This window comes from Apodemus sylvaticus, chromosome 8, assembly GCF_947179515.1.
Source record: "Apodemus sylvaticus chromosome 8, mApoSyl1.1, whole genome shotgun sequence".
Classification (NCBI taxonomy): domain Eukaryota; kingdom Metazoa; phylum Chordata; class Mammalia; order Rodentia; family Muridae; genus Apodemus; species Apodemus sylvaticus.
In genome coordinates, this window is record NC_067479.1 from 70,726,313 (window position 1) to 70,747,131 (window position 20,819).

At 35.3% G+C, this 20,819-nt stretch overlaps 1 protein-coding gene across 1 annotated transcript in view; it reads right to left on the bottom strand.

Annotated features, from left to right (window-relative positions):
- The window catches only part of Zmym2 (zinc finger MYM-type containing 2), a 70,342-nt gene that overhangs the window by 37,656 nt on the left and 11,867 nt on the right, over positions 1-20,819 (bottom strand). Inside the window, exons 3-9 of the mRNA XM_052191351.1 lie at positions 16,117-16,973; positions 12,700-12,982; positions 10,453-10,618; positions 9,519-9,731; positions 5,255-5,326; positions 3,818-3,968; positions 2,738-2,853 (exon numbers count right to left, since the gene is read on the bottom strand). Of these exons, the coding sequence (XP_052047311.1) occupies positions 2,738-2,853; positions 3,818-3,968; positions 5,255-5,326; positions 9,519-9,731; positions 10,453-10,618; positions 12,700-12,982; positions 16,117-16,963 (1,848 nt within the window). The 5' untranslated portion in view covers positions 16,964-16,973. The remainder of the gene's footprint in view (positions 1-2,737; positions 2,854-3,817; positions 3,969-5,254; positions 5,327-9,518; positions 9,732-10,452; positions 10,619-12,699; positions 12,983-16,116; positions 16,974-20,819) is intronic.

Consider the following 20,819-nt stretch of genomic DNA (forward strand, 5'->3'; position numbering starts at 1 on the left):
TTTCTTTAGTACATGATACAGCAATTCTTAATTTTGCCTTTAAAATACACTGTGTCAAAGGAATAGTTCAGTGGTAGGATGCTCGCTCAGCAAGCACAAGGTCCTAGCTTCAATCCCCAGTACTTAAACAAAAACAAAACAAACTAAAAAATGTTAGCTTTAGAACTGAAATATTTACCAAGAGATTGTCTAAATAGGAAAAGGAAAAACTACAGTTCAATTATTTCAGCTGAAGAAAACAGGAACAGTAAGGTTAGTTTCACGAGTTCTAAACTGTAAATAAAATCAGGGAGAGGGATGGGGAGAGAGGAAGCACAAGTCAGGAAGAAGATAGAAAAACATGCACTCATCTCCAAGGTTCAAATATAACTCACATCACTTTCATAACAATCACTCCAAGTTATTATGGAGAAAAACAGCATGTATTACTTTTTAAAAAGGTAATCAACTCTTCACAGTTAGGTGGGGAAAGAGTAAAAGCTGGTAATCATACCAGAATTCACAGAATAAGATAGGATATTATAAGCATACATGGACTTATAATGCTTTTCTTTTTTCCATTTATGTTTGTTTTCTGATTCTTCATTTATGATAGGGTCTCCATACAGTCTCTGATGTCCTGAAACTAGCTATGTAGAACAGAGATCCTCCCGCCTCCCAAATGCTAGGATTAAAGCCAAATGCCACCACAAAAGAACTTTTCACCCCCAATTCCTTTTCTTTTCCTTTTTTTTCTTTTCCTTTCTTTTATTTTCTTATCTTTTGTTTTCTGTATAGCCCTGGCTGTCCTGGAACTTACTCTGTAGACCACGTTGCCCTCAAACTCAAGAGGTCCACTGTCTCTGCCTCCTGAGTATGGGGATTAAAAGTGTAAGCCACTACCATGCAGAGCTATTTTTTCTGATTCTTAACCTGAATACACTGGTATTTATCTCTCTTCTGAAGTCTATCACGCATCTCATGGATACGTGACACATAAATTCGTGCCTGTATGAAGTAGCTAATACAATTTATTCAACAGCCACTGATGGGAGAAAATCATTTTTAAATACCTCACACAACAATACAATTAAAGTTTGTTTAAAAAAAACTATCAGCTGACTAAAATGTTACATGTCTTCTGGGCCATCTGATGCAGCTTCATCTAAAGAGCTTTGAGTCACAAATCTGCAAGAACCATATTGGATTTCTTTTTAACTACTAAAACCATGAACTTATAGTAACTTTTGCTTATAACCTATTTTGTAATAGTAGCTTAAAGAGACAAAGAATACTATTATCTTTTTTTACAAATTTATTTTTATGCATGCTGGAATTTTGACAACAATGTATATGAGGGTGCCAGATCCCCTGGAAAAGGAATTACACACAGCCCTGAGCTGCCGTGAGGGTGCTGGGAATTGAACACAGATCTTCTGAAAGAGAACCCTGTGCTCTAACTGCTGATCTCTCCAGCCCTGTTATGTTGCTTTTAAAAGGAAAATACCTAATACAGATATAAAGTTCAAATTATACAGCTTGTCTTATTTGTATATAAAGGAGACTGCATAAGATTGGACACACACACATATATTTATCCCTTACCTAGATGTGCTATTCAAAATCGTTTCTTAAAAATACTTATTATACCCAGGCACAGTGGCACACCTTTAATCCCAGCACTCAGGAGGAAAAGGCAGGCTATCTCTGTGAATACAAGGCCACCCTGGTCTACAAAGTGAGTCCAGGAACACCAGGGATCTGTTACACAGAAAAACCCCACCTCAAAAAAACTGAAGAAAAAAAAATTTAATGTACATGTACAAAGTCTCATCAAACCAGAGCCACCAGAAGTTTCAAGTGAACAGTGATAGTGGTTAGGCTGGTCATAATGGCTCAAACCTGCAATCCCAGCACTTGCAAGTTTGAAACAGGGATATGTACTTTCAGTTCTAGACCAGCCTAAGCTATATTTGAACAAAACATTTGAACAAAACAAAAACTTAACTAAGTTTAATCATCCACCTTCAATGAGGCTGTAACTCAATAAAACAATAGTCATTCATCTAAGTTTAAACCTCAATTTAAATAGTAGTAAGTGCCGTAGTAACTACTATAGCATATTTAGAAGACTATAGTTTCAGTTTAAATAAATTAACATAGAGCACAGTACCTGGAATAAAGTAGAACTGTTGGATGAATTAACTCATGCATGGCATTATGAACTAGTTTGAATCTTTGAGCAATACCCTGAAATTTTCATATACAACAGGTAAACCTACTACCTAACTTCTGCTTGAGTTCCCTCTAAACTATTCTTTCAGAGTGGTCAACCAAGCTAAGTCTCAACACTACCTATAACATTATCCTCTGAGATTATCCATATTCCAACTCTGAAGAACATTTACCAAATCAAAACTGTCTCTGGGAAATGGATCCCATACTAAGTTAAGGTCTACTCTAACAAGTCTAATCCCCTTTTGATAAGATTCATTTCTAATTTAGAAAGCATATATGCTTAATGCTTACAGGTTGAAGACACTTTCATTCATTTATAGAACATAGCTACTCAAACTAACAAAAAAGCACTGAATTAAACCATACTAAAATTCATTTTCCTTCAAGCTGTGAATCAGGCTATAATCTCTACCCTCTCATCAGATACTCAACAAATTAAAAGTAACAGAAAGGATAAAGCCTATTACACTGATTGTTCTCTATGTGCATTTTATGGGGTAGGAAAGAGTAAAAAGCAAACCTGAAATTTAGCCACACAGCTGGAATTGCAAAAGTTATACAGTTTTCCATCAGGCATTGTGGCTTGGTATTGAGGTAAAGAGTTTCGCTTACAAAAATGGCAAATAATTCCCAAACCTATAAGAGAAAAGAAACATACCTGATTTCTTTATAAAGTAAAAGATGATTTTCTAAAAATGTTAACTGATTTTTTAAAATGGGTCTCTTATAAATTATTCTATTATTTGTAATTTAAATTATTCAAGATTATTTCCATCCTTAAAAATACTGCCAGGAGTTTAATAAAGGGCTCAGCAATAAGAGTTCTTTCAAAGAACCAAAGTTCAGTTTCCAGCACCCATAGACAGCTGACAACCACCTGTAACTCCATTTCTAGATGACCCCTCACCCTCTTCTGACCTCTGTGGGCACTACATGCTCACAGGTACACAGACACATAAAATAAAAGCACATATGTAGTCGGGCAGTGGTGGTACACGCCTTAATCCCAGCATTTGGGAGACAGAGGCAGGCGAATTTCTGAGTTCGAGGCCAGCCTGGTCTACAGAGTGAGTTCCAGGACAGCCAGGGCTACACAGAGAAACCCTGTCTTGAAAAACCGAAAAAAAAGAAAAAAAGAAAAAAGGAAAAAGAAAAAAAGAAAAACATATGTACAAATACTGCCATAAAAAAATTAAAAATACCTGTCAAATTATCTAAAGCATATTTGGATACATAAAAATATGTAACCTCACTAACTTTTAAAAATTAACAAGTATGGAAATCATCAACATTAGGTATGGAAAAACAAAACACAGTTAAAACTGTATAAAAATAAGATAAGTTAGCCAGGCGGTGGTGGCGCACACCTGTAATCCCAGCACTCTGGGAGGCAGAGGCAGGTGGATTTCTGAGTTCGAGGCCAACCTGGTCTACAGAGTGAGTTCCAGGACAGCCAGGGCTACACAGAGAAACCCTGTCAAGAAAAAAAAAAAAAAAAAAAAACAAGAAAACAAAAAAACAAAATAAACAAAAATAAGTTACCTTTAATAAGCAATTATGTTATTAAAGTCTTTAAGCTTTCCATATATCTGAAACTTACTTTGTGATTTTGCATATTTTGTCTTGTGACTGTTCATGCAAGCAGTTGAACAATATGGCTCCATATATCCATTAGGACCTATGCACTGAGTCATATCAAAAAACCTGCACTGTGTTCGGCAACCAGTACAAGTTGTCAGTTTTCCATATTTCTAAAATTTGAACACAAAAAGATAATTTGAAAACACATATAATCACACATACAATTCCACTAGAACCAATTCCGTATTATTTTTTGAAGAGCGAAGGACAGCTCTCTATGGAGCTCAGGCCAGCCTCAAAACGTAGGCCTCCCTTCCTTAGCGCCTTAGACCTGAGATCGCAGACAAGTGCTATCACACATGGTCAAAGCATGTTACCTATTCAAAGTGACCAACTACTCTCTTATCTAGATTCAAACTAATTGTGCCATTAACTAGATTAACAAACCAATTGTCATCATCTAACTCTCCTTCATAAAACAAGTGATTTTCGAAAATTTAGTTGAAAATCTGGAAAGGGCTTGGTACCTTTTTTGTATGTGTGCAATGATTCTGGCACTATGCTCAAGACTGAGTCTCAAGAACCAGGCAAACACTAGGGCTACTAAATCTCAGTGCCTGGAGGTGGGCTGTGGTTTTTGGAGCCCAGAAATTGTACTAAGTTGAGGAACTAAATGAAGTTCTAGAGTACTCCAGCCTGGAAAACAAACTAATGAAGGGAGCTGCACAAAAAGAACGACGGCACCTAACTGCGGGTATCTCAAGGAGTCTGCTGAGAACTGATAGTGCATCTGTGAGAAGCAGACATGCGAGAAGCAGCACTGCACGTCTGAGTCTCAGCATGGAGCAAGTTGAGGCATAAGACTAGGCTACATAATATGTGTGTCAAAAAGATACAGCAGCTGCAACAGTAAAACACTCTGAAATGGAGCATGGGTAAAATAAACACATATAAATACATCAGCCTCACTGGCTAAGAAACAATAAAAACATGAAGTCAGAGATATCAGAAGTATATTAGTCATCTGGGTAAAAAATACCCAAAAAGAAAAATAAAAAGGTATCTGAAGAATTTTCGAAGAACACAAGTATTTTCTGACAAATAAAAGACACATAAAATTTAGTAGAATTGAAAAATCTATCTTTTAGAGATAACAAAAACATTTATCATCTGATATAATTTAAGAAAACAAATTCTAATATATTTATAACTATTATGCTTAAAATACATTGTAATGCTTCAAACTGGATATGATTTTTTCATATACATGAGACACTATGGACTCACATAGTATAAGGATATAACTAATTCCCACAAGTTATCCTCTGAATGTCACATACCCACCATTGCATGCATGCACACACACACACACACACACACACACACACACACGTCTTGTGTGTATGTGGATAATTTTTTAAAATAGGTCTTAAATCTCACCAACATTTCTGCTCACCTCAGGCTGCATTAAGAAAGAGTCCTGCATGTGATCTCGAACTTCCTTCAGGAAACTTGGATGGCTACCTACCTAAAACATTTTAAAAGACTTTGTTAGTACATAAAGAAAAGCAGTTATAGACTGAAAAGCTGCTTCAATTATTGACTAATTTTTTTTTTTTGTTGTTTTTTTGGTTTTGGTTTGGTTTGGTTTGGTTTTTTTGGATTTGGTTTTTTCGAGACAGGGTTTCTCTGTGTAGCCCTGGCTGTCCTGGAACTCACTCTGTAGACCAGGCTGGCCTCGAACTCAGAAATTCGCCTGCCTCTGCCTCCCAGAGTGCTGGGATTACAGGCGTGCGCCACCACCACCCAGCTAATTGTTGACTAATTTATAATCTCCTAACTTTTAACAATGCATTTTCTGTTCTGTGCCCACTGTTAATGGAGAAAAATGATACAATGATAAAACATTAACTTAACAACATAGGAAAGAACCCCAGACGGTGGTGGCACACGCTATACAGAGAAACCCTGTCTTGGGGGTGGGCAGAGAGAGAGTAAGAGGGAGTCAGGAGGTGGATAGAGAGACACATGGGAGGTAGAAGGGAGGGACACTGAGTTTGTAGGAGGTTTTCTTTGAGACAGCCTGACATGACTGCTTCTGGGCAAAGGATGAGGAGGAAGGGCAGCTAGCTGGGTGCTTTCTCTGCCTCTCTGCGCTAGCAGGCTTTCACCCAAGCATCAGGAACCCCAGTATTCATTGGTAAAATCAATTGGTAAAAACGAAAAAGATTTTGTTAAAAAACAACAGTGCATCCACACCCAGCCTGCCCTTTTGATGTTTTAATCACATGTAGAATGTGTGGCTTACACACATGCACACATGAGCCTATACCCAAATGTGTGTGTGTGTATACACCAAAATGGACAGAAAGAACACTATACATAAATGACATTAATGTTTTGAAAAAAAAGTACAAGAAAGTAGTATAAAAAGTTATATAAAATAAGTTCAACCTAGAAGAAATGAAAAAATTTCTAAAACAACAATTTCCCAAAACAGACACAAAAACTGTCCAGAATGTATCAAGAGAATTCTATTAAGTAAAGAGACTTAGTCAATCGATGAAAACCCCTGACACTCGCATGATGGCATACAGCTGTAACCCTAGCACACAGAAATCTGAAGCCAGCCTGCAGAACATAACAAGATTCTATTTCAAGACTAAAGCAAATTTTCATCAAAGAAAAGGCCACTACTGAATTCTATAAACAACAGGCATTGTCAATCTCTTCTAAAAAAGTGGATGAGACATTTTAATCCACCTTTCCACTGGCCAGCATTACCCTCACTAAAAAAAACATATCTACAAAAGAAAATCAGAGTAGGCATAAACTTAGTTAGAAGTGTGTAATAAAGATCAAATGGGATTTATCCCTATAAAGAGCATTCAAAAAAGGGAATCAATGTACATGCTACAATAAAGTATTTTTAAATTATATCAAAGGAACAGAAAAGCATTAAGCCAAATTCACTCTTTTATAATAAAAAGACCCAATACACTCAATGTTAAAAAACCAACTACCTGAACCATTACAATGGCTATATGAACTAACAAAAGTAATGAATTGGAGGAGGGAAAAAAAAAGCTTTCCTGTGGGATCATGAATATTTAATGATTATTTTCTTCATTCCATTAAATATAACATTAAGTTCTGCCAGTAACTGGCTAAGAAAAAACACAAAGCAATCCATCAATATTAGAAAAGATTAAGTAAAACTCTAATTCACAGGTAGATGGAATGACTAAAAATTCAGAAAAATCCCAAGACACTAACAATAAAATTAGAGGTAATAAATACTTTCAGCATAGCTGAAGATCACAAAGTACAATAATTCAACATATTTCTATACATTAGCCATGTACAGTCTCGAAAGGAAATAAATGTGTCAGTTAACAAGTCCAAAACTAAACATGTAGGAATAATAACCAAAGAAATGAAGACCTACACAGTGAAAAATACTAGATTGCTCAAGAAATAGACTTAAAAAAACAACTACCTGAACCATTAAAGACTTAAGTAAATGCAAAGATATATGTTTGTAAATAAGAAGGCCTAATATTGTCAACACTAAACAAAACCCCATATAGATTCTATGCCACCATATCAAAATTCTATTTCTGTAATCTTGAAAAACAGCTTTTCAAAACCATATAAAATAAATCAGAATGGGACCAAGATATCCAAACAATGAAGAACTGAATTGAGAGTAGCTAAAGAAAGCTGTTTCCCAACTTGAAAATACCATAATCAGGATAGATAGGCAGCCCAGTAGTTCAATACCTAGTACCAAAAACAAAACAAACAACTGAGTAGGATGAAAGACACAGCAGCAAAGCAGTGAAGCAGGCTCTTAAGACATAAGCTCACACTTGTTCTTGTGCATTTCCCAATGGCAGAAAATAAAAAACAGGAAAGGCCCACAAGTCATTTCAACAAGGGACATACTTCAACCTTGACCAAATAACTCTAAAGCCAACATCAAATTATTTTTTGAGGGCTACGGATTAGCCCTCCTGCTTCAACTTCTCAACTACTAAGATTATAGATACTTATTATCCCCAAATGTGGGGGTAACAAAATATTCTGTTAGTCATCATTTACTATTTTGTAAACCAAAGGACAAGTCATAGCTTAAATGCCATCAAAAAGAAAGTTACTGCAATACAGGCTTGTACTGTCTCTCAGTCTCCCAACATTACAGAAGGAAATATAGAAGCCATCTTGATTTAGTGGTTAGAAAACACTCCTGCAGTGGCTAATTAAGTTAATAGCATGGAACTGAGCACAGAATAAGAAGAGACCGAGGCACACTATTATACATACTGTACTTCCAGCATACAAATATACTGAATGAAAATAACCTAAAAGCATAAAGATAAAAGATAATTAAAAGGCAATAAGCAATGTAGGAATGCTGATATTTATCTACAGTCACAGTACATGGGAAGCTGAGGCAGGAGTTCAAGGGCAACCTGGGCTGCAAAGAGTTCCGTCTCGAAACAGAACAAATAAAAGACAATGCGTCAGGGTATCTTTGCTTTTATCATATAGACTGAACTGTGTGCTCCCTTCAACCCACTTCCTGCTTTGAAACACTAACCTCCAATTCAACTGTTATATGGAGACAATTTCTTGTAGAGGCAATTAAGGTTAAAGACCGTCATGAGGGCGGGGCACTAATCCAACAGGACTGGTGGCCTGTATAGAAGAGGGACTGTCATATAGTAAGAAGGCAGACAGCTGCAGGGAAGTAGGACGAAGAGAAGAGCAGAGACCAACACTTGAATTCTCACCCTCCAGAACTGAGAGACTATCAATGACTAGTGTTTAAGTCAGTCTATAGTATATGGTATACAGCAGCTCTAAAGAACTAATCAATACTAATCTAATCATCCATGTTTCCATTTAATTTTTAATAATGGGTTCATAAAATTATGATGAAAAAGACTGTGATACCATTAAAGGCTTAGGTTTCTTTTTTTAAGTTATTTATTATTTTATGTGTTGAGTACATTGTAGCTGTCTTCAGATACACTAGAAGAGGGCATCAGATTTCATTACAGGTGGTTGTGAGCCACCATGTAGTTGCTGGAAATTGAACTCAGGACCCCTGGAAGAGCAGTCAGTGCTCTTAACCACTGAGTCATCCCTCCAGCCCAAGTTATTTTTATTTTTTTAAAAAGATTTATTGCCAGGCGGTGGTGGCGCACACCTTTGATCCCAGCACTTGGGAGGCAGGGGCAAGTGGATTTCTGAGTTCAAGGCCAGCCTGGTCTTCAGAGTAAGTTCCAGGACAGCCAGGGCTATACAGAGAAACCCTGTCTCAAAAAAACCAAAAAAAAAACCAAAAAAAAAAAAAAACCAAAAAAAAAAAAGAAAGAAAGAAAGAAAGAAAGAAAGAAAGAAAGAAAGAAAGAAAGAAAGAAAGAAAGAAAGAAAGAAAGAAAGAAAAAGAAAATCCCTCTCCAAGTTCCCCAAAAGAAAATTCAAGAGAAACTGCATTGGTGGAATTTACTATTATATGTATAATTACTAGCTGATTTCCACAATCTACATGTATATTTCCTAATTCATTTGAGGTAGGCCCTCTTCATTAGAGAACCATAAAATTAAATGGGATTCCAAGATAAATGCAATGAACCTTAGCACTACTGCAATGCTTCCAATGCCCACCTAAAAGAATAATTGGCTAGTTTTTTTCTTAGCACATAAATTACCTGTTTGTATTCAGTGACACAACTCTGACAGCAAAATCTTTTCTGCTGACCATCAATCACCAGAACATTATTTCCAGCACCTTTACTGGGTAAATATTCTCCGCACTGTTCACAGCAATTCATTATCAGACCATTGGCCATTCTGTATCTGTTAAAGCAGTGGTCACTGCACAGCTTATGAGTCATGTTTTTAAAACTAACTTCATGGCGAATCTAAAAGAAAAAAAAACAGAATGTTTAAGAATTTATCTGTTTTCAAGTAGCTAAAAAGATAATTCAACAGCAACAAAGACAATACATCCCAAGAAGACTAATTCGAGGAAAAGGAAAAAAAATTGAAATACATTTCATGTCTTTGAACTGTATAAATATAAAAGAATATATGCACACATGCATGGCACTGAAAAAAAATTGAACAACCATAGTATTTATCACTATAATCCTCTTTAAAGATAAAAATGACAGAAAAGCCACCACGTTTTAAATCTTTACACAACAAAAGAAATGATAAAGCATACAGCACTGGCAAGGAAGAAAAAAAGAATACTACAATCAATTCAAACAAGGTATGTATATACACATTGCTTTAACATCATAATAATGTAAATTTTTAAAAATGCTTCTACTGCTTGCCTACAAGTATTTGTCTTTCTTGTATAGTCAGTCTATTTGTATAAATTAACACATTATTAGACCAATAAAACAGGAAAAGCAGTCATAATACTATGACTTTTTTTCTATGACTAAATGAATAAGGTAATTTTTCCTGAGTGAGCTTTCTTGGAAGACTAGAATTACACAATCCTAGTGGTATAAATCCTAGTCTTGTGTATCGTCATTCTGAGAACGCATGCATCAATACAGAGTACAGGAAATCTGTTAAAATCCTAACTCATTTCTTATAAGAGAAAGTGAAAAGTACAGAAGTACAAACCTCAGTCAACTTGCCACAGATTGTGCATCTTGATTTATTTAGAGCTCCTTTAGCAGGACTCTGTTTGTCCTCATAAAGAGACAAACAAGATGTACTACAAAATTCTTGGAAGGACTCACTTGAGTCCACTTGTGCAACAATGGTTCCTTTCATTGTAGTTATATCTCTGAAAAACAAGAACAACTTAAAGCTCCATTTCATAAGAAACCAAAAATAAACGTTATAACTGATATTTTAACCACAGACTGAATCATGGAAATCAAATAGATCCTGGAAGTCACTTTTACTACAAAATATGAACTCTTAGAAAAGATTAAAAGTCAAAATATTTGATCTTGTCATTAATAATTTATTTTCAAATATACTAATAAGGCTTTCAGATATAGGAAATATTAAAATAAAATTTCTATAATAACATGAAATAAAAGACTAATTATTTAAACTGATACTACCTGTTCAATTCCCATTCCTGACTGATTAATACTAGATCATGGAATTTAACATCAAGATAGACCATACACAATATAGTCTACTTAAATGCACTACTTGCCAGGTATGGTGGCTCACACCTATAATCTGAACACCTAGAAGGTGGATTTTGAAAAGACATTGAAACTATTATCAAAGAAATAGTTTTACTTTTCCAGTAACCTACCTAATACTTAGAAATAGAGTTTAAGGTCTCATTATACAGCCAACCTAGATTACATGAGATCATGTTTGAACATGAATGAATGAATGAATGAATGAGCAAACAGATAAATAAATGGGGGGGGGGGCATGCACATGTAATCCCAGCACTTGGAAGAAGTAATGGGACTGCCACAAGTTTGCTCTAAATAATAATGATAGTATTGACATTTCTTTGAAAGAACTAAAGTTCTAAACTCTCTATTACAGTATTTAAAAGAATCTAAACACTATAGAACAATTGTTTCTGTGTTTAGATTTACTCCAAGAATAAAGCACTAAGCCCTTCCTAGAGGTCTAACGGCTAAAAACAGCTTCAGACTTGGGCTGCTCCAATAGAGTACAGAAAATCATCTGATTTAACCCTATAAGACATTATATCATCTATATTTGCTTGTAATCAGTGAGAATGGTTTCAAAAAAAAGGGGGAGGGACGGGGAGTGGGGGGGGCTAGAAAAGGGAAATCATTTGAAATGTAAATAAATTATATCGAATAAAAAAAAAAAGGGGGGGGGGGTAGAAGCTGTATTTCCAAGACTAGAAAAAAAAGTACCTGGGTCATGAAACTATAAGCCTTTGATAATATTCAAAACAAAAATACCCAAAACGCAAAGCTTTACCCACTGAAAATAACCACATTCCAAAAATACTGTAAAATGTGGCTTATTATAAAACATAATGTACCATATATGCATTTTGTAACAAATATAAGCACATAACTTATATTTGTTACAACATTATAACTGTTATAACATTAAGCTATACTCTATGTTTACTAATGGAGTCAGCAGCCGAGCAAGGTCCTGTGAGGTGAGGCCCTAGACTTGCTCCTGAGCACTGTAAAGTCAGCCCAGAGCCTGCCAAATAAGAAACCCCATCTATTATCAGAAATATTTTCCATGTAAATCTTTATCAGAAAATGTTTATAATTCCACTTTTAATCAACTTATGCCTACCATTATTATAGCTATATAAAATTTTCCATGATAATCTTCAATTCTAACATGTTTTTCTACATTTTTCCTACCATTTTATCAGAAATATTTTCCATGTAAATATTGTTTATCAGAAAATGTTTATAATTCCACTTTTAATCAACTTATGCCTACCATTATTATATCTATATAAGATTTTCCATGATAATCTTCAATTCTAACATGTTTTTCTACATTTTTCCTACCATTTTATCAGAAATATTTTCCATGTAAATCTTCGATTGTATCATAAAATGTTTCTATCCCATATTTCAATTAATTTAGCAATGTTTTACATGTCTATCACTTTACTTCTTAATTTTCCATGAAAATTGTCAATTTTAACGTGTTTATCTAAAATATTTTCCATGTAAATCTTTAATTTTATCATAAAGTGTTTTTACTTCCTTTTAAAGAAAAGAAAAAAAGCCCCATCTATAACCCACTTAAGACTTGGGCTTCAAATATTCAAAGTAGCTTACCAATTTTTAGAACATGAATTCATCATCAAACAAAAAAAAATCTAAAAACTTTTATGATCAATATTCAATGACATGAAATTGTGTGAAAGGTTAATCTTACTTTTTACACATAACACAGAGTTTCTTTGGAGCAGGTTTATGGGAAAAAGAAGAAAGGCAGGTGGTTGAACAAAAGAGGTGAGCTGATCCTTTTCGCTGGTAAGCTGTCTGCCCCTTCTGTAGAGGTTTTTTGCAGTTTGCACAAGTGACTTTAACTGGTTTAGTGGGTTGTTGGTTCGAGGGCTGAAATATCTGTTTAGGAAGTGAGGCCACTGGTGATAAAGAATCCACCCCTTGTTGTTTCTGGTTACGAGGAAATGATGCTGACTGAGAGATCCAAGAATCTTAAAAACAAAATATATAGAAAAGAATAATCAAATAGGTATTTTAAGACACTGAAATCTATTATCAAAGAAATAGTTTTACTTTCCCAGTTTGCTCAAGTTTATAATACTAATATTAAAGAAACCCATAATAGTTCATGCCTGGAAAATTCAAACAAGAGGACTGCCATGAATTTAAGACCATCCTGAGCTCTGAAGAAACCTGTCTCAAATGTTAATGAAGTAGCAACTTTGCAGAGAAGTGTTTTTGAGTAAGTTGTCTGCTTTCTATAAACAATATATTAGCCGGGCAGTAGTGGCGCACGCCTGTAATCCCAGCACTCTGGATTACACAGAGAAACCCTGTCTCGAAAAAACCAATCCAAATATATATATATATATATATATACATATATATATATATATATATATAGTCTTAAAAATAGCAAGAGTGTATAATGTATAATAGGCTTGATTTAGCCATTCTACAATATATACACATTTCTAATCAACATGTTCTCTAAGATAAAAGCATATTATTTTTGTTTGTAAGTTTTAAAAAAAAAAAGAATGGAGCTGGAAGATCGCTCAGATGTTAACTATTTGGCTGCACAAGCATGAGGCTCTGAGTTCAAACCCCGGAACTCACATTATTTTGTTTTGGGTTTGTTTTGTTCTTTTAAAAGCAAGCCAAGTATGGTACACACACTCACAACCCCAAAACTGAGGAGGCAGAGACAGATCCCCTAGACCAGCCAGCCTAGGCTACTTAGTGAGCTCTAAGCACATGAGAAGACCTTGTCTCAAAGAATAAGATGGGCAATGCTTGGGGAACAATACTCAGATTAACCTCTGGCACTACAGCAGTGCACATGTACCTTACACAAACATCTATGCACATAAATAGCATAGAATGTTAAATGTGCTAATACTGTAACAAAGCACAGCAACTAGCATGCAGGAAGCACTAAAAAATGTCACTGGTAGCGTGGTGGTGCATGCCTGTAATCCCAGCTCTTGGGAGGCAGAAGCAGGCAGATTTCTGAGTTCAAGGCCAGCCTGGTCTACAGAGTGAGTTCCAGGACAGCCAGGGCTACACAGAGAAACCCTATCTCAAAAAACAAAACAAAACAAAACAAAACAAAAAAAAAAAAAAAAAAAGTCGCTGGTATGAGACAGGAAGTATAAATATATTTATAAGGAACACTTATATAAATATATAATAAGGCCCCAGGCATGGTGGCCATCCTTTAATCCCAGCATTTAAGAAGCAGAGGCAGAGGCTGGAAAGATGGCTCAGTGTATAAGAGCAATGGCTATTCTTCTGAAGGTCATGAGTTCAAATCCCAGCACCCACATGGTGGCTCACAACCATGGGTAAAGAGATCTGACGCCCTCTCCTGGTGTTTGAAGACAGCTACAGTGTATCTACATATAATAAATAAATAAATCTTAAAAAAAAAAAAAAAAAAAAAAAGAAGCAGAGGCAGGCGGGTATCTGTGAGTTTGAGGCTAGCCTGGTCTACAAAGCCACTCCAGAACAGCCAGAACCTGTTACACAGAGAAATCCTGTCTCAAAAACCAAAAAAATGAAATAAGATATTAGGACCTTGAACAAATGTGACATGTTTGAAAAACTATTTCCAAACATCTTTTTAAATTTTTTCTTTGCAAACATTCTTCACTAATCAGATACTAATGTTGAAGTAAATAAACAAAGATAGCAGACTGGAAAGATGTCTTACAGGTTAAGAATAACTGGCTGCACTTTCAGAGGATTCATGTTCAATTCCCAGACCTACGTGGAGGCTCACAGCCATCTATAATTCCAGTTCCAGAGGGTTCTATTCCCACTTTTGGCCCCTTCAAGCTCATGGTGCGGATACATACACACAGGCGGATACTCATACACTTTAAGTAAATAAGTTTTTAAAAACTCATATTAAAGAACATTGCACATCACCTACATTTTAATAATCACACATTAATTTTACACAGTTCCTCAGTGTTAAAGTTGCTAATGAGACTAAATAATGAAGTGGAATAAATAAACAGAAACTGAGGTAGAAAGACATATCTTCATGCAGAGAAGAGAAACACACACAGTTATTTGTGAAAAGGCGAGTTTTATATGCTGGTTTGTTTGAGGAGAGTCCTTTTCGAGATAGTGTATTATCTCAGTATAATCTAAGATGCCCTCAAATGTGCTGTGTAGCGGGAGGATGGCTTTGAGTTCCTCAGTCTTCTGCTTTCACCTCTCAAGGGCTGAAGCTACAGGCATGTGCCACTGTACCCAGCAAATCCAGTAATTATATTTGTATTTTAATATTTTTCAAAGCACAAAGCAGTTCACAAGGGAGCTTCCAATAGTCAAGAAATATTACAACTTAGCTGGGCAGTGGTGATGCCGCCTTTAGTCCCAGCACTTGGGAGGCAGATAATAAATGAAATGCTTATTAAAAACACTGGAAAACATAAAACAAAATAAAAAACTAACACTAAATGAGAAATCAAACAAAAGGCAGCACACATGCCTTTAATCCCAGCACTTGAGACAAAGTCCAAGATCACCCTGGTTTACCCAGCAAGTTCCAGGCCAATCAATGCTACAAAGACCCTATCTCAAAGAACAAAGATAGTAACAATTAAAGCACAAGGCCTCAAAGTCATCGAGTTGAATATAGCAAACAGGAATAGCTTTTACATGTCAATAATCCCTTAGAATAATTTTAAAATGAAAACTGTGTTTTGCTTTCTTCAAAAGATAGGAAATTTAAAAAAAAGTAGTCAATTCTTTAATAAAAACATGAAAAATATGCAGAAAATAAGAGAATAAGTAGAATTTATTGTACAATGTTTTATGTATATTATTAATCTTTTTGTTCTAATATATATAACATTAATATATTAGCAAAAAGCAATCTATAAAAATATGCTAAATTTACGCAGTATTTTAATTCATTAAACAAAATCCTACTAATATTCTACTTCACAAATACTATACATTTCACAATTCACTAAAATTTTAAACTTTAATGTTAGCAAAATTAAAACACTGTCTATATGAAGACACTAAACAACACTTTTATTTCAATGATAAAGTTATTTGACAAAATATTAAATTCATTTTTATGAAGTAGATTATTACTCCTTACCAGGATTATGATGAGGTGCAGACTCTCCATTCTGAAATACATCTCCTGCAACATTCATCCTACCAGGATTAAAAGGTCCTACTCCAGCCTTGGACTGTGAAGTTAGAGATGGGGTGTATGTTTGTATGTTCACACCAAAGTTACTGGACTGAAGTCCATTAGCACCATCTCCCAGGCTGGTGTTCTGCAGTGACGTCACATGAGTAATCATCAAGTTCATATCTCTCCCCTCAGGACTTTCTAGCTGGCCATCACTCACAGAGCTTACGCCTGTCTCTAAAGTTGTAACATTAGCAATCTGAATTTCAGAGTCTGGTTCTGTGGTAATACCACTATTACTCATTCCTGCATTTACTTTACTTCTTGAAAAAGCGGAGCTAGAGAAATCCACATCATTCGTTCTGTTTTTAGTTTCAGAAGATCTCCTTTCAATAAAATTTGAGGAATTCTTCTCTTGCCCTTGGTTTGTTTCCATGTCTTCTTCATCATCAATAACAATTGTCTCGCTTACACTGCCCTTTTGCGGGGCCAACTCTTTTGATGAAGGAAGAATCTTGGGATCATTTCCTTGTAGTTCTTCATTTTTTGAAGATGTAAATGTTACGGGTCTTTGTTCAGCAACCAAAGGTGCAGAAGATGGAGGAGGTTGTACAGGTTCAATAAAAACAACATCATCATCATCTTCCACTGTTGAGTTCTGAAACTTATTAGATCTAGACACTAGAGGATTAGGTGGGCCACTAAATGAATTTCCTACGTTCGTGAGACTAGTTGCCATGGCTGTACTTCCTAATAAAACGGGAGATTGATCAGTCAATTCTAATGTTCCCACTGAACTTGTGTCCATGCCAAAGAACCTGTTCAGGGAAATGAAAAGAAAATAAAGTGAGTATGTGACTTTATTTTTAAAGATGGTTTTACTTTCTGTTGTCAGACTCCTGCAGGATCTTCTGAGGTCTCAAGCACTTTGTAGTTTACATATCCATATAGCTACAGCAAGGTTACAAGGAACACAGCTGATTTTCAGTAATCACGTTACTTCCACTTCCACTACCACTTTCTAGTGGTACCACTATTTACTACCACTATTTATTCCATAGAGTTTACCCGAAATGTAAATAATTAAGTGTCAACAGAAATTCCAAAACTAACACGATAATATGAAAACAAGGAGTCCCTATCAGGTATCTTCCTCTCTTTTCTATCTTTTCTTTTCTTTTCTTTTTCTTTTGAGATGGAATCTTTACCTGGAACTCACTGACTTTTTGGTCCTTGGACATTTAGAAATCTTTTACTAGTTTTTCACATCCACCCAGGTTAAAAAGGTTGGCAGGTCCTAGACATCCAAAGAAGCTTGGTACTACTGACACTTGATCTGATCCCAGGCCAGATTTTTCTTTACCTGATTTTTTAAATTAACATTTATTTTTATTTTTATTTATGGGTATGTGTATTGAATGTATGCCACATATGTGCAGTTGCCTGCGTGGGCCAAAAGAAGGCATCAGTTGTCCTGGAGCTGGAGTGACAGGCAGTTGCAAGGTGTTCAACATGAGTCCAAGGAACAAACTCAAGTCGTCTGAAATAGGAAGCAGTCTTAACCACTGAGTCGTCTCTCCACTACTTTTCACCTCAATTTGTAAATCTCTCACTTAACTAATAGGGCTCACCAATTTGACTAGATTGACTGGCTAGAAGTTCCAAAGATCCTGCTGTCTCTCCACCTTTCCACTGCTAGGATGACAGATACACAGAGCTTTTTATGTAGGTGCCTAAATTCAGGTCCTCATGCTTTATGCTTCTACAGCAACCATTTATCATCTGAGCTATCACCCAACCCCTGGTTATATAAATCTTCAAAGCCTGGCTTACAATCAAAAAGTACAAAGAGCTAATAGGACAAAGGACATAAATGTAACTATCACTTCAACTAATGGACTAATGGGTAACAGGGGTACAGAAGGTGCTCACTATTTATCATTTTCCTAATTTTTATATCACATGATTTTCTTTTCTTTTTTTTTTTTGAGACAGGCTATGATTTTCATATTTTGTAAGCTGAATTTATTGGTGGTAAGGGGGATCCTCGGCTTTTATGTTTGAGATAGAGAAGCCCTTGCAGTTTGAGGTTATTACCCTGGTCTATAAGGCTAGTTCCATTATGGCTAAGGCTACACAGAGAATCTCTGTCTCAAAAATACAATCAATCAATCAACCAATAAACAAATAAAAATATTGAGAGAGATAACAATAGAAAAATGTATAATTGATGGTCAGAAACTTTACTCCAAAACACAGTATAAATTGAGTAACCATGAACTGGTAAAGAAATCAAAAGATTTACAATGAGAGCTGAATATAATAGAAGTGTTCAACAGTGCTAATATAATAGCTTTACAATGGAAATACATTGACAATTCACAGATAAACATGAACATTCCTACTAATTGACAATCCATAAATCATCCCATGGCTTTGTGAATGGAAGATGTTCATTCTCAATTTTATTCCACCTCTGTATCAGAGACTTCAGCTTTAGGGAGTCCTATCCATTTTCCCATTCATTTAAATTTCTTATTAAAGACAATTCAGGTTTAAAAGATATGCAAATGTTTTATTACTCTATGAACCATAAACAAGAGTAATATAGTTATAGGTAACTTACTACCACTTATTTTTAGTTAACAATTTTCCGTAACTTGCTTAACTTTATGAAATCCAAGTTCAAGCCCATCATAATCAACAAAAATAAAAACAAATTATCATCATCTTCTCACTTATAAGCCTATCAGAGTGAAAGTCTGTCTCAAATTTAAAAAAAGAAGAAATAAGAAAAAGAAGGCCTTTAATACCAACACTTGCAGAGGCAGGCAGATTTCTGAGTTTGAGGCCAGCCTGGTCTACAGAGTGAGTTCCAGGACAGCCAGGGCTACATAGAAAATCCTGTTTCGAAAAAACAAAAAACAAAAACAAAACAAAACAAAAGATAGAACACTTTCCCCTTTAGAAACCTACCTAAAAATTTTATAAAAAACTAAAGGAATCAAAGGAGGCTAAGATAAATTTTCTACAACAAAAGAATACTAACTAATGTGTTTGTTGTATATACTATAGTTCTCAATATAATCAATTTAAAATTAATAATTCCTAATAAAATAGAAAATTGTAAAATATTAATGTATCAAAACAAAATATCAAATAGAAAATATTTAAATCATTAGAGAATGACAAGAATAATCTTTTATTATCCCAGTACAGCACTATTCTGAAAATAATATCCATCAATACAAATATCAGATAAAGATGTAAGAGTTCATGCTTGGGTTGGAGAGATAGCTCAGTGGTTAAGAGCACTGACTGCTCTCCCAAAGGTCCTGAGTTCAAATCCCAGCAACCACACGGTGGCTCACAACCATCTGTCATGAGATCTGGTGCCCTCTTCTGGGGTGTTGCTGAAGATAGCTACAGTGTACTTACATATAATAAATAAATAAATCTTGGGCTAGAGTGAGCAGGGCCAGAGAAAAAAGAAAAAGTGTCTGAAGACAGCTATAGTGTACTTACATGTAATAAATAAATAAATCTTAAAAAAAAAAAAAAGAATGCAAGCTGATCACTCAAGAAACCCCAGACTCTATCCTCAGCACCACAAAAACCAGGTCCACTGTCACACACCCATGACCCAAGATTGTAGAGCAGAGGTGGGGTTCCAAGGTCATCTTGGTTATGCAATGAATTTGAGGCCAGCCTGGAGTACAGGAACAAACAAGAGCGAATAAAAAAAAAAAAAAAAATGAAAAATCCTCTCAAATCAATAAGGAACAAAGAAACAGTATCAACAACAAAAGAAGCACACTAAGCCTAAATTCATAATGGAAGGAAATAACAGTAAGTACTGTAGAAGTAAATACAAGTTAAAATAGAAAAAAAAAACAAAGGTAGATTCTTAAAAGAGAAAAGTAAACTATAGTAAAAAAGTACTGTCTATTTAAGAGGGAAAAAAAAGCCTCAAATTACTAAAATGGGAAATAAAATCCAAATGTCACTACTAATTTTTACATGAGCAATTCATCATATGTCAAACAAAGGTAAAATGAGAAAAATCCTTAAAATCCACACAAAGGAAGAGTATGAAATCTAAGTAGACCTAAAAGACACAAAGAATAAATGGGACAGGGGGCAGCACAGATAAACAGATGGCTCAGCAGTTAAAAGCATCAACTGCTCTTCCAGAAGTCCAGAGTTCAATTCCCAGAATCCACATGGTGGCTCGCAACCAACCATAAAGGGATCTGATGCCCTCTTCTGGTGTGTCTAAAGACAGCTACAGTGTACTCATATACATAAAATAAACATATCTTAAAAATAAATAAATAAATAAATAAATAAATAAATAAATAAATAAGGACAGACAGCTGTAGTTATAAATTCTATCAACATTTCAAAATAGCTAACAACTCTCAAACCTCCCTAAAAATAATGAAAATGGACCCAGGCAATCTTGACACAGACCTTTAATACCAGCAGGGGCAGGCAGATCTCAGTTCTAGGCCAGCCTAGTCTACAGAACAAGCTCCAGGACAGCAAGGTCTATATCAGAGAAACCTTGTCTCAAAAAAACCAATGATGATGATGCTGGTGATGGTGGTAGTGATGGCTATGATGAAGAACAAGAACAAAAAGAAAAAGGGAACATTTCCAAA